Source organism: Oncorhynchus clarkii, chromosome 17 (assembly GCF_045791955.1).
Source record: "Oncorhynchus clarkii lewisi isolate Uvic-CL-2024 chromosome 17, UVic_Ocla_1.0, whole genome shotgun sequence".
NCBI lineage: Eukaryota > Metazoa > Chordata > Actinopteri > Salmoniformes > Salmonidae > Oncorhynchus > Oncorhynchus clarkii.
In genome coordinates, this window is record NC_092163.1 from 58067048 (window position 1) to 58093446 (window position 26399).

A 26399-nucleotide genomic window follows, 5' to 3' on the forward strand; every position below is an offset into this window, starting at 1 on the left:
AAAAAAGCCAGACTACGGTTTGCAACTGCACATGGGGACAAAGATTGTACTTTTTGGACAAATGTTCTCTGGTCTGATGAAACAGAAATATAACTGTTTGGCCATAATGACCATCGTTATGTTTGGAGGAAAAATGGGGATGCTTGCAAGCCGAAGAACACCACCCCAACCGTGCACTATACAAAATAGATGGCATCATAAGGGAGGAAAATTATGTGGATGGATATATTGAAGCAACATCTCAAGACATCAGTCAGGAAGTTAAAGCTTGGTCGCAAATGAGTCTTCCAAATGGAAAATGACCCCAAGCATACTTCGAAAGTTGTGGCAAAATGGCTTCAGGACAACAAAGTCAAGGTATTGGAGTGGCCACCACAAAGCCCTGACCTCAATCCTATAGAAAATATGTGGGCAGAACTGAAAAGGCGTGTGCGAGCAAGGAAGCCTACAAACCTTACTCAGTTACACCAGCTCTGTCAGGAGGAATGGGCCAAAATTCACCCAACTTATTTTGGGAAGTTTGGAAGGTTACCTAAAACGTTTGACCCAAGTTAAACAATTTAAAGGCAACCCACTTGGAATGCGATGAAAGAAATAAAAGCTGAAATAAATAATTCTCTCTACTATTATTCTGACATTTCACTTTCTTAAAATAAAGTGGTGATCCTAACTGACCTGTGACAGGTCATTGTGACTAGGATTAAATGTCAGGAAATGTGAAACTGAGTTTAAATGTATTTGGCTAAGGTGTATGTAAACTTCTGACTTTAACTGTAAACAACACCTTATTTACGTAGGTATTCAGACCCGTATGTAAATTAGCTAGCATACACGGACCTTTGCTTACATGTTGCTATGATTTAAAACCGTCAACAGCAGTATTGGCCAAAAAGTATATTTTATACACATTTTCGACACTGCATCCATATGCCGCACATTGTGACATTGTTTACAAGTTTGCTATTTTAATGTGTAATGTGGGGATATAATTTCTCTCATTCACTTACTCAATGCCCCAAAAGTATGTAGGGTGTTCGCTCAATGCTCGAATGAAATATGGGTAATTTCAAGAGGGTGCTCCAAAATGTATGTCTAAACCTTGTTTTCTGTAGCCTATGTCATTATGAATCACATAAAATTATTCATTAGATTGTTCTTTACAATATTGCAACCTTAATATGCTTGTACCTAATTGTTGCTTAAATAAGAACATTAGTTTGTTGTAATGGTTGCAAGTTTAGACCGCGCCTCTCTTGGTTGTATCTCTTCCATATTTCCGTGTTAGGTGGTAACATTTGGAGGAGTTTCTGTGCTTTGGACCAATCAAAAACAACTTGATACTCGTCTTTTTCATCTCCGGATCCGTGGCTTTTTATTCCTCTAACCCCAGTCAATCAATGTTGAGGGGCCCCTTTCTATTGCAATTTAAAGGGGAAGACTAAAAACCTCGCAATGGAAACTGGAACAGATTGTTTTTCCACGGAGGGGTCAGATATTGAAATTCAGTCTGTTAGCTTTGTTAAATTATATATACACATATATATACAGTACCAGTTTAAAGTTTGGACACCTACAAATTCAAGGGTTTTTCTTTATTTTAATTTATTTTCTACATTGTAGAATAATAGTGAAGACACACTAAGTGTTAAACAAATCTAAATATATTTTAGATTCTTCAAAGTAGCCACCCTTTGCCTTGATGACGGCTTTGCACACTCTTTGCATTCTTTCAACCAGCCTCACCTGGAATGCTTTTCCAAGTCTTGAAGGAATTCCCACTAATGCTGAACACTTTGTTGGCTGCTTTTTCTTCTCTCTACGGTCCAACTCATCCCAAATCATCTCAATTGGGTTTCAGTCGGGTGCTTGTGGAGGCCAGGTCATCTGATGCAGCAGTCCATCACTCTCCTTCTTGGTCAAATAGCCCTTACACAGCCTGGCGGTGTGTTGGGTCATTGTCCTGTTGAAAAACAAATGATAGTCCCACTAAGCGTGAACAAGATGGGATGGCTAATTGCTGCAGAATGCTGTGGTAGCCATGCTGGTTAAGTGTGCCTTGAATTCTAAATAAATCACTGACAGTGTCACCAGCAAAGCAGCATTACACCACCACCTCCATGCTTCATGGTGGGAACCATACATGCATAGATCATCTGTTCACCAAGTGGGTGGCTACTTTGAATAATCTTTAATGTTTTTTTGGTACTACATGATTCCATATGTGTTATTTCATACTTTTGATGTCTTTTCTACAATGTAGAAAATAGTAAAAATAAAAACCCTTGAATGAGGTGTCCAAACTTCTGAATTTATTTCATTTAACTAGGCACGTCAGTTAAGAACAAATTCTTATTTACGACAGCCTAAAGGACAGCCAATTGACGGATTTCGTTATGAATTGTAAATCAGTAAAATCTGACATTTTTGCGTGTTGCGTTATAATTTTCTGTGTGTGAAGTTTACATACACCTTAGCCAAATACATTTGAACTCAGTTTTTTACAATTCCTGACATCTAATCCTAGTAAAAATTCCCTGTTTTAGGTCAGTTAGGATCAACACTTTATTTTAAGAATGTGAAATGTCATAATAGTAGAGAATTATTTCTTTCAGCTTTTATTTCTTTCATCACATTCCCAGTGGCGGTTTTGGAGCAGTGGCTTCTTCCTTGCTGAGCGGCCTTTCAGGTTATGTCAATATAGGACTCGTTTTTACTGTGGATATAGAGACTTTTGTACCTGTTTCCTCCAGAATCTCTTCACAAGGTCCTTTGCTGTTGTTCTGGGATTGATTTGCAGTTTTCGCACCGAAGTACGTTCATCTCTAGGAGACAGAACGCGTCTCCTTCCTGAGCGGTATGACAGCTGCGAGGTCCCATGGTGTTTATACTTGCGTACTATTGTTGGTACCTTCTGGCGTTTGGAAATTGCTCCCAAGGATGAACCAGACTTGTGGAAGTCTACAATTTTTGAAGGTAGGCCTTGAAATACATCCACAGGTACACCTCCAATTGACTCAAATGATGTCAATTAGCCTATCAGAAGCTTCTAAAGCCATGACATTTTCTGAAATTTTCCATGCTGTTAGTGTATGTAAACTTCTGATCCACTGGAATTGTGATAATTTCACTATCTGTCTGTAAACAATTGTTGTAAAAATTACTTAAACTATAGTTTGCTAACAATAAATTTGTGGAGTGGTTGAAAAACAAGTTTTATTGACTCCAACCTAAGTGTATGTAAACTTCCGACTTCAACTGTATAAAGTGCCTTCGGAAAGTATTCAAACCCCTTGACCTTCTCCACATTTTGTTACGTTACAGCCTTATTCTAAAATTGATTTAAATAGATTTTTGCCCTCATCAATACACACACACACACACACACACACAATACCCCATATTGACTTTTATTTATTTGAATGTATTAAAAATAAAACACTGAAATCACATTTTACTTAAGTATTCAGGCACTTTACTCAGTATTTTGAACCACCAGTGATTACAGCCTTTGGATATGACGCTACAAGCTCGGCGCACCTATATTTGGGGAGTTTCTCCCATTCTTCTCTGTAGACCCTCTCAAGCTCTGTCAGGTTGGATGGGGAGCATCACTGTACAGCTATTTACAAGTCTCTCCAGAGATGTTTGAGGGCTCTGGCTGGGCCACTCAAGAACATTCAGAGACTTGTCTCGAAGCCACACCTGCGTTGTCTTGGTTGTTGTCCTGTTGGAAGGTGAACCTTCGCCTCAGTCAGGTTCTGAGCGCTCTGGAGCAGGTTTTCATCAAGGATCTCTCTGTACTTTGCTCCGTTCATCTTTCCCTCGATTCTGACTAGTCTCCCAGTCCCTGCCACCGAAAAACATCCCCACAGCATGATGCTGCCACCATGCTTCACCGTAGGGTCTCTCTGTACTTTGCTCCGTTCATCTTTCCCTCGATTCTGACTAGACTCCCAGTCCCTGCCACCGAAAAACATCCCCACAGCATGATGCTGCCACCATGCTTCACCGTAGGGTTGGTGCTAGGTTTCCTCCAGATGCTACGCTACGCATTCAGGAGTTCAAGAGTTCAATCTTGGTTTCATCAGACCAGATAATCTTGTTTCTCATGGTCTGAGTCTCTTTAGGTGCCTTTTGTCAAACTCCAAGCGGGCTGTCATGTGCCTTTCTGAGGAGTGACTTCCGTCTGGCCACTTTACCGAAAAGGCCTGATTTGGTGGAGTGCTTCAGAGATGGTTGTCCTTCTGGAAGGTTCTCCCATCTCCACAGAGGAGCTCTGTCAGAGTGACCATCAGGTTTTTGGTCACCTCGCTGACCAAGGCCCTTCTCCCCTGATTACTCAGTTTGGCCGGGCGGCCGGCTCTAGGAAGAGTCTTGGTGGTTCCAAACTTCTTCCATTGAAGAATGATGAATGTCACTGCTTTCTTGGATGTTGCAGAAATGTTTTGGTACCCTTTCCCAGATCTGTGCCTCGACACAATCCTGTCTCGGAGCTCTATGAACAATTCCTTCAACCTCATGGCTTGGTTTTGGCTCTGACATGCACTGTCAACTGTGACCTTTTATATAGACAGGTGTGTGCCCTTTCCAAACCATGTCCAATTAATTGAATTAACCACAGGTGGACGTCAATTAAGTTGAAGAGACATCTCAAGAATGATCACTGGAAATAGGATGCACCTGAGCTCAATTTCGAGTATGTTTTTGTAATTTTTTTAACGATTTAAACAAAAGATAATGACTGAACCTGTTTTCTATTTGTCATTGATTGGGTATTGTGTGTAGGTTGAGATTATTTTATTTTTATGAAATTGATTATTTCTTTCCAAATGGGGGGCTCATAAAACTAATTCGGGAAGCAGGGATCTTTATCTAGGAGGGGATTGATTTGTCTTTGCTGTAACCAAGAAGCTTGATCTTGCAAGCTAACCAGTTTGCTATGAAGTTAGCCAACCAAATGCATAGCTGGAGCCCTGATGTTGAGAGAATGTATTAACTTAGTAATAAGCAGTGGCATAGCATGAGCTTTAGGGCACCCCAAAAAACAAAACAAATTGAAGGTATTGAACATTTCTAAATACCTCTGTATAATTTCTAAATACCTCTGATGGTTCTTACTAAACACAGGAGACTTCTCGTTAAAATTACAGTCAAGTATACATTTTCTCAAGAACCAAGATCTGCTAAAGCGGTCTGAATAAGCTAACTTCCTATGCATTGTCAGTAGTAACTGTAGTGAGATGGCAGTCCCAGGCCATAGCAGACAGCGTCTTGAACCTTGTGTTTATTCAGTGCAGTGAGAACCTGGTCTGGTGGGACAGCGGAAAGGAGCACAGTGAAGGGGTGGTTTTGTGTCTGCACCATCTTGGCTGTCTCCAGTCACTTCCTGTTCCTCCACTCTGAACCCAGTGCACTCAGCCTCAGGTAGGCTATAGCTCCAGGCTGCTACAATTACAGACTGGAAGGGATCCTCAGGGTTAGTCACTGTGCTATTAGATGGGTAGAGGAGAAGATGCTGTAGTAAACTTAGCATATCAATTCTATAACAAAAGTAATTGTCTGATCCTTGTCATTGTAAAGTGTAATGAATTTTTAACTCTTGCAAGTGACTCCTTTTTCTTTGGGCATTCTGTGTAGTCTGGTGATTCAGAAGGTCATTTGAGATTTTGTCCTGAATATGTTCTCACAGAAACACTTTTTAGGTGATCTAATTTGTCTGCAGAACAGTCAAGTCAGCAGAAAATCTGATTTGACTTTCTAACACTGAACTTCTCCCTTTCCTTTCTCTTATTCTATCAGCACGGTTCTCTCTCTCTCCCTCCTACATACACACTCCGCACATAAGTGGCTTTACATGATGATACAGGGACACGGTGTCTTTTCCCCCTTTGCTGGCTCTAAATGGGACTGGGCAGTGGAGGGTCTTGGCTACTGTACGTTCAAAGGCAAAATAGGGATCGGGATAGAGTGCCGGATATTGCCTGTAGCAGTTGCCCCAAAATGATTGGTAATGAACTACTAGACTTGCAGAACCTGATGATCTGTATCAGAGCCTGGAAACCTGAACCTGTACTTGAGATGGGCATAGGGGTTAGGTTACAGGTCTGGGCTGACCTGGCAGGAGGCAAAGGAGCAGAGTGACTTAGAGGGGTTGGTTTTTGTTAACATCCGTGTCTACTGAGCTGTGATAGGTGCCCTTCTATGCCCTTCACAGATCAGTGTTTTACATGTATGTAAAAAGGTTGTCTGGGGCAGACCATGGTTTCCCTTCCCTACTTTCACTGTGTTCTGTCTGCTGCATCAAAACATGACATGTTTTCTAATGAAGTTGTAGCCTAGGTTGCTAAAGCTCACTTGTTATCCAGTCCCTATTGGTCACATGTAGCAATGAGCTGATTACCTGGCTGTGCATAATTGTACAGACATTCATTTTCTCTCATCTGATCCCTTGGTCTTTTGTAACTCTAATAGATGACATATTTTCCTCCGCTCTCGCTGCAGAAACTAAATGAAGCTCAGACTGATTACTAATTAGTGTGGTCAGCAACTCATGGCTGTAGCTGGTGCTTGCAGGGTTGAATGGGGGGTGCCAGTTAGGGCTGGCACAATTACAGTTAACCTTGTAACTGACGGTTATGGTTGAAGACCGTCATGAAAATAAAAATAACCCTCAGAACTGCAACACTACCGTTCAAAGTGTGGGGTCACTTAGAAATGTCCTTGTTTTTGAAAGAAAAGCACAAAAAAATCATTTTTTAATGACATAAAATTGATCAGAAATACAGTGTAGACACTAATGTTGTAAGTGACTATTGTAGCTGGAGTGGCTGATTTTTAATGGAATATCTATGTAGGCATACAGAGACCCATTATCAGCAACCATCATTCCTGTGTTCCAATGGCAGGTTGTGTTAGCTAATCCAAGTTGATCATTTTAAAAGACTAATTGATCATTAGAAAACCCTTTTGCAGTTATGTTAGCACAGCTGAAAACTGTTGTCTTGATTAAAGAAGCAATAAAACTGGCCTTCTTTAGACTAGTTGAGTATCTGGAGCATCAGCATTTGTGGTTTTGATTACAGGTGCAAAATGGCCAGAAACAAAGACCTTACTTCTGAAACTTGTCAGTCTATTCTTGTTCTGAGAAATGAAGGCTATTCCATGTGAGAAATTGCCAAGAAACTGAAGATATCTTACAATGCTGTGTACTACTCCCTTCACAGAACAGCGCAAACTAGCTCTAAACAGAATAGAAAGAGTGGGAGGCCCCGGTGCACAACTGAGCAAGAGGACAAGTACATTAGAGAGTCTGGTTTGAGAAACAGACACCTCACAAGACCTCAACTGGCAGCGTCATTAAATAGTACCTACAAAACACCAGTCTCAATGTCAACAGTGAAGAGGCGACTCCGGGATGCTTGCCTTCTAGGCAGAGTCTGTTTGGATGAACTCTACAACGTTTTGTTTCTTCTTCTGAAACAAGCAAGGTGTTGTAGCAAGCAAGTCTTCGGGGACTGCAGTCATTTGGCTGACCAGTAACCGTCATCTAAAATGTAATGACCATCACAGCCCTAGTGCCAGTGCCTCTGAGGGTAATATGTGGGTATGTATGTAATTATAAGGCCCAGTGGAATTGGGCTTGTATAACAAAATAGGGTAGCTAAAATAATATGGCCTTTGTTAACAGTTCAAATCAAATTTTATTGGTCACATACATATGGTCAGCAGATGTTATTGCGAGTGTAGCAAAATGCTTATGTTTCTAGATCAGACATTAGCTGTTAGTGCAGCAGTATCTATCTAACAATTCCACAACAAAACCTAATACACACAATCTAGTAAAGGAATGGGATGAGAATATGTCTTAAATATATGGATGAGCAGTGACAGAGTGGCTAAGATGCAATAGATAGTGAAGGATACAGTATATACATATGAGATGAGTAATGCGAGATATGTAAACATTCTTAAAGTGGCATTATTAAAGTGACTAGTGTTCCATTTATTTAAGTGGCCAATGATATCAAGTCTGTAGGTAGGCAGCCGCCTGTCTGTGCTAGTGGTGGCTGTTTTAACAATCTGATGGCCTTGAGATTGAAAAAACACTTCTATCTCTCTGTCCCAGCTGTGATGCACCAGTACTGACTTCGCCTTCTGGATGATAGTGGGGTGAACAGGTAGTGGCTCGGGTGGTTGTCGTTGATGATATTTTTTGCCTTCCTGTGACATCAGGTGTATGTATCCTGGAGGTAGGGCTGGGCGCTATACCATATTTAACTATATACCGGTATTTATGCACGAACCGGTTTGGGTTTTTACTTTACTTTCTATAACGGTATTTTAATGTTTGGTTTGTTAAATGTGATACGCTGTGTGTGTGACGTCCATTTTTATAGTTTACTCCTCTACTTGAGTCATCCCTTTCCACACTATCTCCATGCCGCTTTCCACACAGACCTAGCCCCGCCCCCTGTCACTCAAGGAGCATTTGTTGTTGCTTGACCACGAGGCACTTGCGTTCAGTCTACATGGTCAATGCAGCACATGCAACAATGTTGATGACAACAATGTTTCCACTTAGATCTTAATATAAATCCACATGAGTTCTATAATTACAATATTAGTTTGTTTCTTACATCTGCAAACAGCTAGTTTGTCTTTTCTTAGCAAGTTAAGCTAAATTGTGTTAGCCACTAATGCTAATCGCTAGTCAGAGCGAACGTAGCTAGTTAATACAAATACTGGTGGAGGCATAAATCAGCATGTTGTTTGTGGAACAGTATCTTCTAAATCAAAGAGGAAAAGGTGAAGCATGAGTATGTTGGCTATATGAATAAAGACTTAATGTAGCCAAAGATTATAGGGTCACCTAGGAAACACTGAACACCACTTTGGTTTTCACCCTGTCACAATAACTCGTCCATGGCATTTTCATTCGTTGTCATGTCAAACAACACTGTATTCAAAGTGCCCACTATTATTTATATTCTAGCTAGAATTATATTAAAGTGTTTTGTTCTAAATTGCAATGGCAACATTTGGTTAAAAATAAGGACAAGTATTTTTGCCCATATCGTGGCAGTGTGGAAATGATTGAAAATGAGTGCTGGTAATGCAGGAAATGATTTTCGTTTGAAGTTGAATTGAACAGTATAAAACAATCCGACTAGAGAAAGACCCATTGAAATAATTTAGAATATATGTGTTGCCACCCTAGGGTCACGCACTACTTATAAAGCAAATTTAGAACTTTTATTAATCAAAAACATAAAATACCGTCAAATTTGAAAAATACCATGCTATGATATTTTGGCCATATCGCCCAGCCCAGCCCTACCTGGAGGACAGGTAGTTTGTAATGCGTTGTGCAGACTGCACCACCCTCTGGAGAGCCCTGTGTTTGTGGGTGGTGCAGTTGCCGTACCAGGCGGGGATACAGCCCGACAGGCTGCTCACAATTGTGCACCTGTGAAAGTTAGTGTGGGTTTTCGGTTCAAGTCAAATTTCTTCAGCCTCCTGAGGTTGAAGAGGCGCTGTTGTGCCTTCTTCACCACACTGTCTGTGTGCGTGGACCATTTCAGTTTGTCGGTGATATGTACAGTACACAGAGGAACTTAAAACCTTCCTCCTTCTCCACTGCTGTCCCTTCGATGTTGATAGGGGGGTGCTCCCTTTGCTGTTTCCTGAAGTCCACGATCATCTCTTTTCAAATCAAATCAAATTTTATTTGTCACATACACATGGTTAGCAGATGTTAATGCGAGTGTAGCGAAATGCTTGTGCTTCTAGTTCCGACAATGCAGTAATAACCAACAAGTAATCTAGCTAACAATTCCAAAACTACTACCTTATAGACACAAGTGTAAGGGGATTAAGAATATGTACATAAAGATATATGAATGAGTGATGGTACAGAGCAGCATAGGCAAGATACAGTAGATGGTATTGAGTGCAGTATATACGTATGAGATGAGTATATAAACAAAGTGGCATAGTTAGTGGCTAGTGATACATGTATTACATAAAGATGCAGTAGATGATATAGAGTACAGCATATACATATGCGATGAATAATGTAGGGTATGTAAACATTATATTAGGTAGCATTGTTTAAAGTGGCTAGTGATATATTTTACATCATTTCCCATCAATTCCCATTATTAAAGTGGCTGGAGTTGAGTCAGTGTGTTGGCAGCAGCCACTCAATGTTAGTAGTGGCTGTTTAACAGTCTGATGGCCTTGAGATAGAAGCTGTTTTTCAGTCTCTCGGTCCCAGCTTTGATGCACCTGTACTGACCTCGCCTTCTGGATGATAGCGGGGTGAACAGGCAGTGGCTCGGGTGGTTGTTGTCCTTGATGATCTTTATGGCCTTCCTGTGACATCGGGTGGTGTAGGTGTCCTGGAGCGCAGGTAGTTTGCCCCCGGTGATGCGTTGTGCAGACCTCACTACCCTCTGGAGAGCCTTACGGTTGTGGGCGGAGCAGTTGCCATACCAGGCGGTGATACAGCCCGACAGGATGCTCTCAATTGTGCATCTGTAGAAGTTTGTGAGTGCTTTTGGTGACAAGCCGAATTTCTTCAGCCTCCTGAGGTTGAAGAGGCACTGCTGCGCCTTCTTCACGATGCTGTCTGTGTGGGTGGACCAATTCAGTTTGTCTGTGATGTGTACGCCGAGGAACTTAACTTACTACCCTCTCCACTACTGTTCCATCGATGTGGATAGGGGGGTGTTCCCTCTGCTGTTTCCTGAAGTCCACAATCATCTTTTGTTTAGCTGACATGGAGTGTGAGGTTATTTTCCTGACACCACACTCCGAGGGCCCTCACCTCCTCCCAGTAAGATGTCTCGTCGTTGTTGGTAGTCAAGCCTACCACTCGTGTCGTCTCCAAACTTGATGATTGAATTGGAGGCATGCATGGCCACGCAGTCATGGGTGAACAGGGAGAACAGGAGAGGGCTGAGCACACACCCTTGTGGGGCCCCAGTGTTGAGGGTCAGAAAAGTGTTGACAGCAAATGTTGTTTCCAACCTTCACCATCTGGGGGTGACCCGTCAGGAAGTCCAGGACCCAATTGCACATAGCAGGGGTCTAGACCCAGGGTCTCAAGCTTAATGATCAGTTTGGAGGGTACTATGCTGTTGAATGCTGAGCTGTAGTCAATGAACAGCATTCTTACATAGTTATTCCTCTTGTCCAGATGCAATAGGGCAGTGTGATGGAGACTGCATCGTCTGTGAACCTATTGGGGCGGTAAGAAAATTGGAGTGGGTCTAGGGGGACAGGTAGGGTGGAGGTGATATGATCCTTGACTAGTCTCTCAAAGCACTTCATGATGACAGAAGTAGTCATTTAGTTCAGCTGCCTTAGCTTTCTTGGGAACAGGAACAAAGGTGGCCATCTTGAAGCGTGTGTGGACAGCAGACTGGGATGGGGATTGATTATGTCCGTAAACACACCAGCCAGCTGGTCTGCACATGCTCTGAGGACGCAGCTAGGGATGCAGTCTGTGCCGGCAGCCCTGTGAGGGTTTTACTCACGTCGGCCACGGATAAGGGGAGCCCAAAGTCTTTGGTAGCGGGCCCTTGTCGGTGGCTCTGTATTGTCCTCAAAGCACTCAAAGAAGTTGTTTAATTTGTCTGGGAGCAAGACGTTTGTGACGGGGCTGGTTATCTTTCTGTCATTCGTGATTGTCTGTAGACCCTGAAACGAACGTCTCGTGTTTGAGCCGTTGAATTGTGACTCCACTTTGTCTCTATACTGACGCTTTACTTGTTTGATTGCCTTACGGCGGGAATGACTACACTGTTTGTATTCGGCCTTGTTTCCAGTCTCCTTGCCATGATTAAATGCGGTGGTACATGCTTTCAGTTTTGTGCGAATGCTGCCAACAATCCACGGTTTCTGGTTAGGGAATGTTTTAATAGCCACATGGTACAACATCTCCTTTATACTTCCTTATAAACTCGCTCACCGAGTCATCATATACGTCAATGTTGTTCCCTGAGGCTACCCGGAACATATCCCAGTCCATGTGATCTTGATGCGTTGGATAGACTTAAGAACGGGCCCGTTCTGTTTTAGTTTCTGCCTATAGGAGGGGAGCAACAAAATGGAGTCATGGTCAGATTTTCCAAAAGGGGGGCGAGGGAGGGCCTTGTATGCATCGCGGAAGTTAAAGTAGCAGTGGTCGAGTTGGTTGCTCGTGTACTGCAATCGATATACTGATTTAGGTAGCCTTGTTCTCAGATTAGCTTTGTTAAAATTCCCAGCTCAATAAATGCTGCCTCCGGATATATGGTTTCCAGTTTGCATAGTCCAGTGGTTCCTTGATGGCCCTCCTCGTATCCGCTTGCGGGGGGATATACACGGCCGTAACGATAACCAAGGAGAGTTCTCTTGGTAGAAAATACTGTCGGCATTTGATTGAGGAATTCTAGGTATGGTGAACAAAAGGACTTGCGTTATTGTGTATTGTTACAATTACACCATGAGTCGTTAATCATGAAACCATACACCCCTGCCCTTCTTCTTACCAGAGAGATGTTTGTTCCTGTTGGCGCAATGCACGGAAAATCCTATTGGCTGTACGGACTCCGACAACATGTCCCCAGCTAGCCATGTCTCCGTGAGACCCGAGTATGTTACAATCCCGGATACCTCTTTGGAAAGCAACTCTTGCACTAATTTTGTCTACTTTGTTAACTTCTTATGGCTGAAATTCCGTTAACGGGATCGATTTGACAACAGCCAGTGAAAGTGCAGGGCGCCAAATTCAAACAACAGAACTCTCATAATTAAAATTCCTCAAACATACAAGTATTATACACCATTTTAAAGATTAACCTGTTGCGACGACCAAACCCGGATCCGGGATTCTATTTATAGACCTAAGCTCATTACCATAACGCAACGTTAACTATTCATGAAAATCGCAAATGAAATGAAATAAATATGCTAGCTCTCAAGCTTAGCCTTTTGTTAACAACACTGTCATCTCAGATTTTCAAAATATGCTTTTCAACCATAGGAAAACAATCATTTGTGTAACAGTAGCTAGCTAGCGTAGCATTTAGCGTTAGCATTAGCGTTAGCATTAGCAGGCAACTATCACAAAAACAAGTAAAGCCTTCAAATAAAATAACTTACCTTTGAAGAACTTCTGATGTTTTCAATGAGGAGACTCTCAGTTAGATAGCAGATGCTCCGTTTTTCCAAAAAGATTCTTTGTGTATTAGAAATAGCTCCGTTTTGTACATCACATTTGGCTACCAAAAAAAAAAAAAAAAAAAAAAAAAACGAAAATTCAGCCCTCAAAACGCGAACTTTTTTCCAAATTAACTCCATAATATCGACTGAAACATGGCAAACGTGGTTTAGAATCAATCCTCAAGGTGTTTTTCCACATATCTCTTCAATGATATATCCTTCGTGGAAGCCTGGTTTCTCCTTGCTCTCAAATGGAAAAATAATTGCACCTGGCTTTACGCTCCAATTTCGACGCAGGGACACCAGGCGGACACTTGGAAAATGTAGTCTCTTATGGTCAATCTTCCAATGATATGCCTACAAATACGTCACAATGCTGCTAACACTTTGGGGGAACGACAGAAAGTGTAGGCTCATTCCTTGCGCAATCACAGCCATATAAGGAGACAATGGAAAACAGAGCTTCAGAAATTCTGCTCATTTCCTGGTTGATGCATCATCTTGGCTTCGCCTGTAGAATGAGTTCTGGGGCACTTACAGACAATATCTTTGCAGATTCTGAAACTTCAGAGTGTTTTCTTTCAAAAACTGTCAAGAATATGCATAGTCGAGCATCTTTTCGTGACAAAATATCGCGCTTAAAACGGGAACGTTTTTTATCCAAAAATGAAATAGCGCCCCTAGAGATCAAAGAGGTTAACTTGTTGTTAATCCCACCACAGTGTCCGATTTCAAAAAGGCTTTATGACGAAAGCATACCATGTGATTATGTTAGGTCAGCGCCTAGTCACAAAAAACAGCCATTTTCCAGCCAAAAAGTGGAGTCACAAAAAGCAGAAATACAGAGAAAATGAATCACTAACCTTTGATCTCCATCAGATGGCACTCATAGGACTTCATGTTACACAATACATGTATGTTACATAAAATAAACAAAATACTCTCTGTCGGCGCCATCTTCTTTCCCCTCCAGTTACCCTTTAGATTCAAGTCTAAGCCACATGTTGCCTAATGCAACAATGGATTTACACTATTTAATGAATCATATTGTGGGGCTCGTAGCCTAGTGGTTAGAGCGTTGGACCAGTAACCGAAAGGTTGCTAGATCGACTCTCCGAGCTGACAAGGTAAAAACCTGTCGTTCTGCCCCTGAACAAGGCTGTTAACCCACTATTCCTAGGCCGTCATTGTAAATAAGAATTTGTTCTTAACTGACTTGCCTAGTTAAATAAAGGTGTAAATATATATATTTGTGTTGCACATGCGAAGGGATTTGGTTCGGCAATTCATCACTACATAGCAATTGCAGGACTCAGATCAAATTGTAATTCCAGTAAGAGTCATGTGGTCCCTCCTGCCAAATCCCTGGTGGTGTCAGCTGTCTCGTCTCATCTGATCATTTTACCATCTGCCGTTGCGTGGCCTGCTAACCTCTGACCCCTGGAGGAAACGTCCTTGCTGCTTGCGAATCAGATTCCCTTATTGTCACTACCTCCTTCCCTCCAGCCCCTCACACACACCACACAAGACCGCACGGCATCAGGATTCACTCCTGTCTGTTTTATCCCTAGACTGTAGCTACAGCCATCACCCTGCCCATGTTAAAGGTTAGTGAAGTCACACTCGCAGTAGGAATCTCCACTCAATATTATTTTTTATTTTTTTTGGGGGGGGGGCTTTATTTAGTAGCTCCAAGTGTTTTATTTTAATTTCATACTGTATTCTCTCTTCCACATAAGGGCTATTAATACCCTACGGAGACTGTAGTGCAGTGTCGTTTTTTTGTCACAAAAGGGGTGGCTCCTTGTGCGCTGTGACATTCTCTGTACTCGGTACCACATGAAAAATGTAACGTGCCATATCATTCCTTGTATAGCCATGGGGGCATGGTTGTGTAGGCAATTAAACTTGCTTGGTTCCTTAATCTGATCTATAGGCTCTACATCAAAGTAACCTATTTTGCATTGATAAGTAAATATAATCTCAGCAACTATTCAAACAATAAACCAAACAACATTGTAGCCTTATTAGAATCTCCCCAAAATGTATTTTGTTTAGAAGAAATAACTATTTATTCCAGGCTATTGGTTAAAAACAACTGCGAGAGATGTGCTTTTTCTATGTGACCAAAATAGGATGACATTCTAGTTTTTAAATACATTGAAGTAGCATACCAAATTGGCATAATGTTGTAGGTTTCACCAGCAAGTATACAAATATTTATGTGGGAATGTGCTGATGTGGGAAGCTAATCAACTTCAAAATAACCTCCAATTTCAAGATTGCTGTCTCGGTTTAGATTGACATTAAATAAGCGGCCTATTTTGCATTGATAACCAAATATAATCTCAGCGACTTTTCAAACAATAAACCAAACAACATTGTAGCCTTATTAGAATCCCCCCAAAAGGTATTTTGTTTAGAAGTGGTACATTCTTTCTAGCCTATTTGGAAACTTAAACAGATGTGTTCTTCTCTTCTCTTTTTTACATTATATTTTGAAATATGAGAGTGAATACATTGAAGCAGCATATCAAATTGGCATAATGTTGTAGGTTACATCGGCAAGTATAAAAATATTTGCCAGGGCATATTATTTCATTATACATCAGATTATTTCACATGGCGATGTGGGAAATTAAAAGGCTACATAGTTTGCAGTGTTTAGCCAACTTGCTAGCAAGGGAAGACATTTACATTTTAGTCATTGAGCAGATGCTCTTATCCAGAGCAACTTAGTGCATTCATCTTTAAAATAGCAAGGAGGGACAACCACATCAGTCATAGTAAGTACATTTTACCTCAATAAAGAGGCTATTTTGTTAACACGTGTGAATCCATTGACGCATCTGGCAACTGAATTTGCTTTCACAACAAATGAGAAGACAACAAGAACCTCTGTCGCCCTGTTATGAATGCTGCTATTTGGGAGTCTGGACCGGTGAGGTACCATGTTACCAAAAGGTGCACATTGTTTAGAGTAATCTGACTCCCAGTACACGTGTATATCTGCGCGCATTAAGTGTGGAAACCTATAGCAGACCCTTGTTATGCTGTGTAGCTGCTGTCTCCAGTTCCACTGTTATAAAACGTATTGGGAGGAGTGTTGGTTTTGGCGGGAAGCCAGGGGAGACGAGAGCCCCTGCAGGCAAGGAAAGAATGGGATTGAGGGGAGGAGGGCGGGATTTAGGGAATAACTAAAAAGTGTCAGAGGGGAAAGAAGAAAGCCAGGCGTTCTATTTCCCTGAAATCATGTGACCATTGTGTGTGCCTCTAAGACCCAACAAACTGCCTGAGCAGGTTACTGAGCTCCTCTATCTGTCTGGCATTTCCCCTCTCCATCTTTTCATCCTCCTCATCACTGTCACATGCACAGGATACAGGGTGTAAATGGTACAGTGAAATGCTTACTTTCAAGGTCTCAACAGTGCAGTACACTTGATCAAAATATTTACCTTTCTAGCGCAGGGGTTCCGCTAGCGGAACACCTCGACAACATTCCACTGAAAGGGCAGCGCGCTCAATTCTAAAATATTTTTTAGAAATATGTAACTTTAACACATGAACAAGTCCAATACAGCAAATTAAATATAAACATCTTGTTAATCTACCCATCGTGTACGATTTCAAAAATGCTTTACAGCTAAAGCACAACATATGACATAACATATGTTAGATCACCGCCAAGTCGAAAAAACACAGCCATTTTTCCAGCCAAAGACGGGAGTCACAAAAAGCAGAAATATAGATAAAATGAATCACTTTGATGATCTTCATCGGATAACACTCATAGGACATCATGTTACACAATACATGTATTTTTTGTTCAATAATGTGCATATTTATATCCAAAAATCTCAGTTTACATTGGCTCTTTTATTTTTTTATTATTTTGTTACCTTTTATTTAACTAGGCAAGTCAGTTAAGAACAAATTCTTATTTTCAATGACGGCCTAGGTTAACTGGCAGAACGACAGATTTGTACCTTGTCAGGTGGGGGGCTTGAACTTGCAACCTTCCGGTTACTAGTCCAACACCCTAACCACTAGGCTACCCTGCCTTACGAGCCGTAATGTTTTGATTCCAAAACATCCGGCCATTTTGCAGAAATACTCATAATAAACATTGATAAAAGATACTAGTGTTACTCACAGAATTAAAGCTAGACTTCTCCTTAACTTCTTTAGGATAGGGGACGGTTGCGTCCCACTTGGGCAAAAAACAGGGAAAATGCAGCGTGACAGATTTTTAAATAATTTTTATGAATTTAACTTTCATTAAATCACACATGTAAGATACTCAATTAAAGCTACACTCGTTGTGAATCCAGCCAACGTGTCAGATTCTCAAAAGGCTTTAAATAGTAAACAAAGAGGGTAGCATATTTCAACCCTACAGGCGCTACACAAAATGCAGAAATAAAATATAAAACATGCATTACCTTTGTCGAGCTTCTTTTGTTGGCACTCCAATATGTCCCATAAACATCACAATTGGTCCTTTTGTTCGATTTAATTCCGTCCATATATATCCAAATGTCCATTTATTTGACGCGTTTGATCCAGAAAAAAACAGCTTCCAAAATACGCAACGTCACTACAAAATATTTCAAAAGTTGCCCATAAACTTTGCCAAAATATTTCAAACTACTTTTGTAATACAACTTTAGGTATTTTTAAACGTTAATAATCAATCAAATTGTAGACGGGTCTATCTGTGTTCAATACAGGAAGACAACAAACCATGCTACTTTTCACGTCTTGCGCAATCTACAGTGTTACCCAGTTCCTAGATGGCCTACTTCTTCATTGCACAAATGAATAACCTCAACCAAATTCCAAAGACTGGTGACATCCAGTGGAAGCGGTAGGAACTGAAAACAGTTCCTAAGAAATATAATTTGCCAATGAGAAATCGTTGAAAAGACAGAGACCAACAACAACAAAATCTGAACGGTTAGTCCTCTGGGTTTTGCCTGCTACATAAGTTCTGTTATACTCACAGACATGATGCAAACGGTTTTAGAAACTTCAGAGTATTTTCTATCCAAATCTACTAGTAATATGCACATCTTATATTCCTGGCATGAGTAGCAGGAAGTTGAAATTGGGCACGCTATTTATCCAAAAGTGAAAATGCTGCCCCCTATACCTTAAGTTAATGCAACCGCTGTGTCAGATTTGAAAAAAACTTTACGGAAAAAGCATAATCTGAGAACGACGCTCAGAACCCAAAACAGCCAGAGGAATATCCGCCATTTTGGAATCAACAAAGTTAGAAACAACACCATAAATATTCACTTACCTTTGATCTTCATCAGAAGGCACTACCAGGAATCCCAGTTTGACAATAAATGACTGATTTGTTCCATAAAGTTCCATCGTTTGTCCAAATAGCCACTTTTTGTTAGTGTGTTCAGCCCAGTAATCCATCTTCATGAGGCGCAGGCACTTCATCCAGACAAACTCAAAGTTCCGTTACAGTCCTTTAGAAACATGTCAAACGATCTATGGAATCAATCGTTAGGATGTTTTTAACATAAAACATCAATAATGTTCCAACCGGAGAATTCCTTTGTCTTCAGAAAAAGCACTGGAACGAGAAGTAGCTCTGTCGGGAGAGCGCGTCATGAGATCAAGGCTCTCTGCCAGACCACTGACTCATAGGTCTTATGAGCCCCTCCTTTATAGTAGAATCCTCAAACCAGTTTCTAAAGACTGTTGACATCTAGTGGAAGCCCTAGGAAGTGCAACCTCATCCATATTTCAATGTGTAGGTAGGCCAAGCTTTGAAAAACTACAAACCTCAGATGTCCCACTTCCTGGTTTGATTTTTCCTCAGGTCTTTCGCCTGCCATATGAGTTCTATTATACTCAAACATCATTCAAACAGTTTTAGAAACTTCAGTGTTTTCTATCCAATACTAATAATAATATGCATATATTAGCATCTGGTACAGAGTAGGAGGCAGTTCACTCTGGGCACGCATTTCATCCAAAAGTGAAAATGCTGCCCCCTATCCCAAAAAGGTTAACAAATGAGTAATTAAAAGTAGTGATGTTGGAAATATATACACAGTAAGAATATACAGTAAATACTGTGAAATTTGTGAAAGTTAATCAGGTTGCATTCACATCGGTCATGACCCGTGATCACATGGTAACAACCCTATCAGGAAATAGAAAGACTGTCCCTGGTTAAGGGGCTCTTTAAGTAAACTAGGCCTAGATGTGAGACAGTACATTTCAGGAATTTATTTTCAGCTGTCATGATTGACCTATTAAGTTAGTAATAGATTCTAAAATTACCTTTGAAATTGGTACCTTGAGTAAAATGGAAATGGGCCATCTGGAGCATGATCATTCCTAGAGTAGGAGTTTTGGAAAGCCATGTTGGGATTTCCCTTTGACACATACAAGCTCCCTGATAAAGGTACACAGTGTACTCTTGGAGATGAGGCTTTTTTTGGGGGGGGGGGGCAGAAGTGTCGGGGATGGGGAAAAGTTGGCTAAAAACCTGCTAAAGGAACTAGAGAACAAAGATGTGATAAACTTGCGGACAAAGATGTGATAAACTTGCTATGTTTGAATTGAAAGACTTGAATGGTTTTGCAATATTTAATAGCCATAGACTGCATTAGTGCATTAATGTCCCAAAGCATGTGAATGTGTGCTGCTCCTGCTGCTGTTGAGGTTGTTGATGCCCCCACCTTTTACCCGTTTTGGCCTTAAGTTGACACTTTTTCAGAATTTTCCTTAATATGACGCGTCCCAGGTTCTCTCGGGTTCAGCCATCCCTGGATGACCGCATCTTCCCCACACAGCCCGGTGTCGCTGCCGTCTACAGCGTGAGTACATACCCTGCACCACACGCACACATTCATACTGCACCACAGACACATACGCTCATACCACACACACTAGTTGTGAACCTCACAAGCATACCTCAACCACATCTCACAGGTCTGACGCACAGTCTGTTTAGTTCTGACATAAAATCTAGAAAACAAACGCCTGGTGTGTGTCTGTGTATAATGTTGCATATGTGTAATGTATGACAGAAACTGATGGGAGATCACTTCTCTAACTGAACCCAGCCTGCAGCTGGAAAGATATGGCTGTCACCTCTGCAACATAGTGATTCATAATAACCGTCAGCATCATCACCCACCTACCCCCTGCTGTGTGTGTGAGTTGCCCTCACTTCACCACCCATCTTGGGGTTGTTTAGCAGTCTGGAAGGCTCTTCTCTGCTGCTGAGGAGAGGGGTGCTTTCTGGACTTTCCCTCCCCCACCCCGACTGTCACATTGCTTGTCAGTGGAGTCAGTCACTGGCAAAGACTCCTTCTCTGGCAACATAAGTCAGATTAGCTGCTTTATCCTGGGTCAACCAGGGGAAATGGGCCACACAGAGAGATGCTAGGGAGAGTAAACCAGTGTTCAGAGACAAACAGTGATGTTGTCGTACAACAAACAGAAGAGTGTTGCCTCTACCGCACAGAGGCTCCTGTGCAGAAGCAGCAGCGATGTAGGCACCACAAAGCCCAGGGGAGCAGAGGTGGGCCGGCCGGCCTGCCTGCTGCCTGCATTATCTGCTGTGCCAGGCTTGCTGCAGCAGCAACACCTGCAGTGGGTTACAGCTCACAGTACAGTACAGCACAGCACAGTGGCAGGGCATGGGGATAGTACAGCACGAAGCACACTGCCTGCAAACACTGCAAAGGGACAGACAGGGCAGCACTCCACAGCCAGGGCAGAGCCTGATTCTGCACAGCAGGGCACAACACACTTCATGTCCAGCATAGGTCTGTTCCTCTGCACAAAGACAGACAGGGGTTAATCCCTGCCTTAGCACCTTATTTACATTCCTCAGCAGGAGCAGGTCTAATGACCTGTGGAATCCTGTGCGTGTGTGACTGTGAACATCCCCTGGGTGATGCTTTGACAAAATTATACCGCTTCAGCACACTAACAAATACCGGATATCATTTAACTCAGCACACACACAAGCATATGCCCTCTATCTTCCTATATCTTCAGTGACATCTGATGTCCTTTATCTTGTTCTGTGTGCTGTAGGTACCGAGGCACCCTGGTCCTCCCTACACAGCTCACGACTACACAAAGGGACACCCTAACTTGGCGGGCACGCCGCCAGGACATGCCCACTCGCAGGCGCTCTCTCAGGTATCATTACCCACAGCTTCCCCATATCGCTACCCTAAGGGCTGGGAGGCAGGTGGAGTGGTGAGTGTAGCCGAGTCTCCGCCGTCATCCTCTCTGCGTCTGACCATTGGTCTGTCTGTCCGTCCGTCTGCCTGCCTGTGTGTTTGTCTGTATTTCTCTCTCTAACATCTTTATCAAAATGCCTGTTGCAGCCTGCTTCTTGTGTGAGTTTAATGAATTAAATACACTGAGTGCCTGTTGATTGGTCGGAGGTTGTGTTTTTGTATCTCTATATGTCCTGTACTGTTTGTCAATAGTCCAAGAGAAGCACATTTGTCTTAATGATCTGAATTCCACAGGACATCAGCAACTTCGACTGCTGCGGCGCTCTCTTATTTTCTCTGCTCTCCATAAGAGGCTGCTAAAGGGGTCATCAATTTGTCACTGAGACAGCAAGTCAATTACATTGCCTTTGCTGTGATTTGCTAGTTTCTCCTACTGCCTTGGAAGTGCACACGGGTGCACATACACTTGTTTGCAATTCCAGAATGAGTCAGCCTTTGCAGAAGGTGTGTGTTGAAAGGGTTCCCATGACCCTGTGTTCACCATGGTCACCCTCGGCCTGAAGGAGCTGCTCTCTCTGGCTTAATAAGTGTCTGCAGCCGGTGGCACAACTGTAATTATCCCAGCTATATAGCCACACCACCAGCCACTCACGAAGGCAAGAAGTGCTGCTTTTAATTCCCTACGATGCACACATGAAGTGATGCGACACGGGGGCTGGTGTTATAAAAGCTCCTTAGAGATGTAAAGTCGTGGCCAAAAGTTTTGAGAATGACACAAATATAAATTTTCACAAAGTCTGCTGCCTCAGTTTGTATGATGGCAATTTGCATATACTCCAGAATGTTATGAAGTGATCAGATGAATTGCAAAGACCCTCTTTGCCATGCAAATGAACTGAATCCCCAAAAAAACATTTCCACTGCATTTCAGCCCTGCCACAAAAGGACCAGCTGACATGTCAGTGATTCTCTTGTTAACATAGGTGTGAGTGTTGACGAGGCTGGAGATCACTCTGTCAATACCTATGTGAGAATGCTGTTCATCGACTACAGCTCGGCATTTAACTCCATAGTACCCTCCAAACTCGTCATCAAGCTCGAGACCCTGGGTCTCGACCCCACCCTGTGCAACTAGGTACTGGACTTCCTGACGGGCCGCCCCCAGGTGGTGAGGGTAGGTAACAACATCTCCACCCCGCTGATCCTCAACACTGGGGCCCCACCAACAACGACGAGACGGCCTACAGGGAGGAGGTGAGGGCCCTCGGAGTGTGGTGTCAGGAAAATAACCACACTCAACGTCAACAAAACAAAGGAGATGATTGTGGACTTCAGGAAACAGCAGAGGGAGCACCCCCCTATCCACATCGACGGGACAGTAGTGGAGAGGGTAGAAAGTTTTAAGTTCCTCGGCGTACACATCCCAGACAAATGATGTGTACGCCACCCGATGTCACAGGAAGGCCATAAAGATCATCAAGGACAACAACCACCCGAGCCACTGCCTGTTCACCCCGCTATCATCCAGAAGGCGAGGTCAGTACAGGTGCATCAAAGCTGGGACCAAGAGACTGAAAAACAGCTTCTATCTCAAGGCCATCAGATTGTTAATAAACAGCCATCACTAACATTGAGTGGCTGCTGATCATCAAGAACTTCAAGGAGAGCGGTCAATTGTTGTGAAGAAGGCTTCAGGGTGCCCAAGAAAGTCCAGCAAGCGCCAGGACCGTCTCCTAAAGTTGATTCAGCTGCGGGATCGGGGCACCACCAGTACAGAGCTTGCTCAGGAATGGCAGCAGGCAGGTGTGAGTGCATCTGCACGCACAGTGAGTCAAAGAGTTTTGGAGGATGGCCTGGTGTCAAGAATGGCAGCAAAGAAGCCACTTCTCTCCAGGAAAAATATCAGGGACAGACTGATATTCTGCAAAAGGTACAGGGATTGGACTGCTGAGGACTGGGGTGGTCATTTTCTCTGATGAATCCCCTTTCCAATTGTTTGGGGCGTATGGAAAAAAGCTTGTCCAGAGAAGACAAGGTGAGCGCTACCATCATGTCATGCCAACAGTAATGCATTCTGAGACCATTCATGTGTGGGGTTGCTTCTCAGCCAAGGGAGTGGGCTCACTCACAATTTCACCTAAGAACACAGCTATGAATAAAGAATGGTACCAACACATTCTCCGAGAACAGCTTCTCCCAACCATCCAGGAACAGTTTGGTGACCTTGGAACATGATGGAGCACCTTGCCATAAGGCAAAAGGGGAACAAAACATTTATATTTTGGGTCCATGGCCAGGAAACTCCCCAGATCTTAATCCCATGAGAACTTGTGGTCAATCCTCGAGGCGGGTGGACAAACAAAAAAACTATTCTGACAAACTCCAAGCATTGATTATGCAAGAATGGGCTGCCATCAGTCAGGATGTGACCCAGAAGTTAATTGACAGCATGCCAGGGTGGATTGCAGAGGTCTTGAAAAAGAAGGGTCAACACTGCAAATATTGACTCTTTGCATCAACTTCATGTAATTGTCAATAAAATCCTTTGACACTCATGAAATGCTTGTAATTATACTTCAGTATTCCATAGTAACATCGGACAATAATATCTAAAGACACTGAAGCAGCAAACTTTGTGGAAATTAATATTTGTGTCATTCTCAAAACTTTTGGCCACGACTGTAGTCATGCACAAGATATCCCCATATTTAGCTCTCAGGGCTAACCCCTGCAGAATGTACAAGATAGGCTATGACATGGTCTTGTTCAGTGTTTAACTAGACTACTACTGTAGATTTACCATGCTGACACTGTCTGTTATTCTCCATTGCTGAGGAGAGCAACAGTTTGGTTGGTCTAAATAATTGTGAACTCAGGTAAAATGCCCAAACTGATGAGTCATCCAATCTCTTCTTAGCTTATTCTTAACTACCATTTTCCATCCCGCTTCCCTTTTTCTCTGTCCTAAATACGTCCCCCTCTCTTTCCTTTCATCTCTTTTCTACATCCATCCATCCCTCTGTCCCTCCCCTATGACAGTCTCCATACACCACTGGACAGAATTCTGGCTCAGCACCTCTAGTGTACTCTCCTCAGACGCAGCAAATGAACACGCAACCGCAGAGTCGCCCGGTAAGTGCCTGTTCCTTCTCTCTGCGTCATTTGTATGTATTATGACTGGTGTGCTTTGGGAAACCCAGACAGATCATGTTTCATTTTGATTGGCCTGGGGGGGTACGGTGTCGTCTGAGGTAGTGATTGACATGTTCTGGGTTCAGTAATGATAAGTCCTGATGACGTGTCTGTCAGGCAGTCCTCTTCACACTCTCTGGAATCTGCTGTGTCTGAGATGCTTTCCAGTCTTGAGTTATCTAATACCGGTAGTTGTTGATAATCATTCCTGTAAATGTTGTAATCATTTTGTGTTACCTAATTTTAGAATGTCATAGTTTATTCAGTGTGCCAATGACTTTAAGATGATATACTTAAAGTATTGTACTGTTCTATCTGCACTTTCAATGTAGTCATCCATGCCCAGCCCCAGCCCCAGCCCCCCTGTCATGTGGAACCACCAGGTCTGCATCATCTCCTCTAATGGCAGTAAACTTGACAACGTGGCAGCTCTACTGCTCTGTGGTTTTGTATTACCGTGCCTCAGTGTTCCCCTCATTGTTCATCTTGTCTCTTTGTTACTGTCCTCCTCTCTCTGCTTTGCCATTGCTGCCTCACACTCTCTTTCTGCCGGACCTCACACCTTCTCCCCCATCAGTTCGCGACGGGCCCTCGACCAACCCACCATCAGGTAACTTACCCCATTCCGTCTGTCCTCGTCTGTTTTCCCTCAGCTAGAGCTGCTTAGTGCACTTTACCACGCTACTGTTATTGGTTGGCAAAGAGCTTCTGCTCTCAGTGGAAATAGGGCCTGTTTATATAGGATGTGTCCCTTAAGTCAGTGTTTCCCAACTCCATTCCTCAAGTACGTTTTTGCTTCCAAGTAGATTACGTAGATCAAACGGCGATGGAGTATGTTGCCACTGCGCAATGAGAATAGCCTATGCAGATGCCAACACCTCAAACATGTTGACACATTTACGCTGACGGGACCCCAGTATTCCTACCATCGGAGCAAGACAAATGCCAAACGGCATTTCAGAACCGGCCAAAGGAATTACAATAGAGAGAGGCATGTTTATAGCCACGGAAATGCACACCTTCTCGTGGTTGAGAAGAATAGGGGTTTCAACACTTCGTGAAAGTGCTCGAGCCACCTTATAGACTTTCAGTAAATAGGCAGTACCTGCTCTATAAAAGCAAGCTAAACCCGAAGTTGTCAATGAATTGGCCAATGTTGACTTACTACAGATGGATGGACCTCCAGGGCTACACAGAGATACTTAACAATGACACCCCATCACATTACCTCAGACTGGGAAATGAGAAGTACCGCGCTTCAGACATGCCCTGTTTGAGTGCCACACAAATGTGCATATTTTTCTCTTTGTAAAAATACATTATAGCATAGGCCTATACAATATCTGAGCCATGTTTATTCATTGACAACTTCGGGATTAACTTGCTTTGGGTACTGCCTGATTTCACATGCATATTGCACTTTATTTTAGTGTTGGTGAGTAATTGTGTGTTTTCATTTAAGAAAATACAAAGTGTTGGTATTCCTGATTTGTACTTTTATCAGGCATTATGACTCATGATCATGTATGGAATCAGGAATAACAGTAGATTGTATTTTCTTAAATAAACTAAAATTAACTACAGTTACTTTTGCATTTCATTTTCCCGCTGTACCAAAACCGAACCGTCACCCCAAAACCGCAATACGTACCGAACAGTGTGTTTGGTGAACCGTTACACCCCTAGTGTTTAGGGGTACTTGAGGAAAGGAGTTGGGAAACACTGCCCTAACTTAATGATGCCACGCAGGCATGCAACAGTCTGATT

At 42.6% G+C, this 26399-nt stretch overlaps 1 protein-coding gene across 17 annotated transcripts in view; it reads left to right on the forward strand.

Annotated features, from left to right (window-relative positions):
- The window catches only part of LOC139371169 (eukaryotic translation initiation factor 4 gamma 3-like), a 75794-nt gene that overhangs the window by 4726 nt on the left and 44669 nt on the right, over positions 1-26399 (forward strand). For 12 of the 17 annotated variants that reach the window (XM_071111304.1, XM_071111305.1, XM_071111309.1 and 9 more), the window contains exons 2-6: positions 19958-20057; positions 21289-21456; positions 24480-24572; positions 24965-25015; positions 25210-25242. In XM_071111304.1, coding sequence (XP_070967405.1) covers positions 19958-20057; positions 21289-21456; positions 24480-24572; positions 24965-25015; positions 25210-25242 — 445 coding nt within the window. The remainder of the gene's footprint in view (positions 1-19957; positions 20058-21288; positions 21457-24479; positions 24573-24964; positions 25016-25209; positions 25243-26399) is intronic. The other 5 variants (XM_071111314.1, XM_071111319.1, XM_071111320.1 and 2 more) reach the window with 3 other exon arrangements.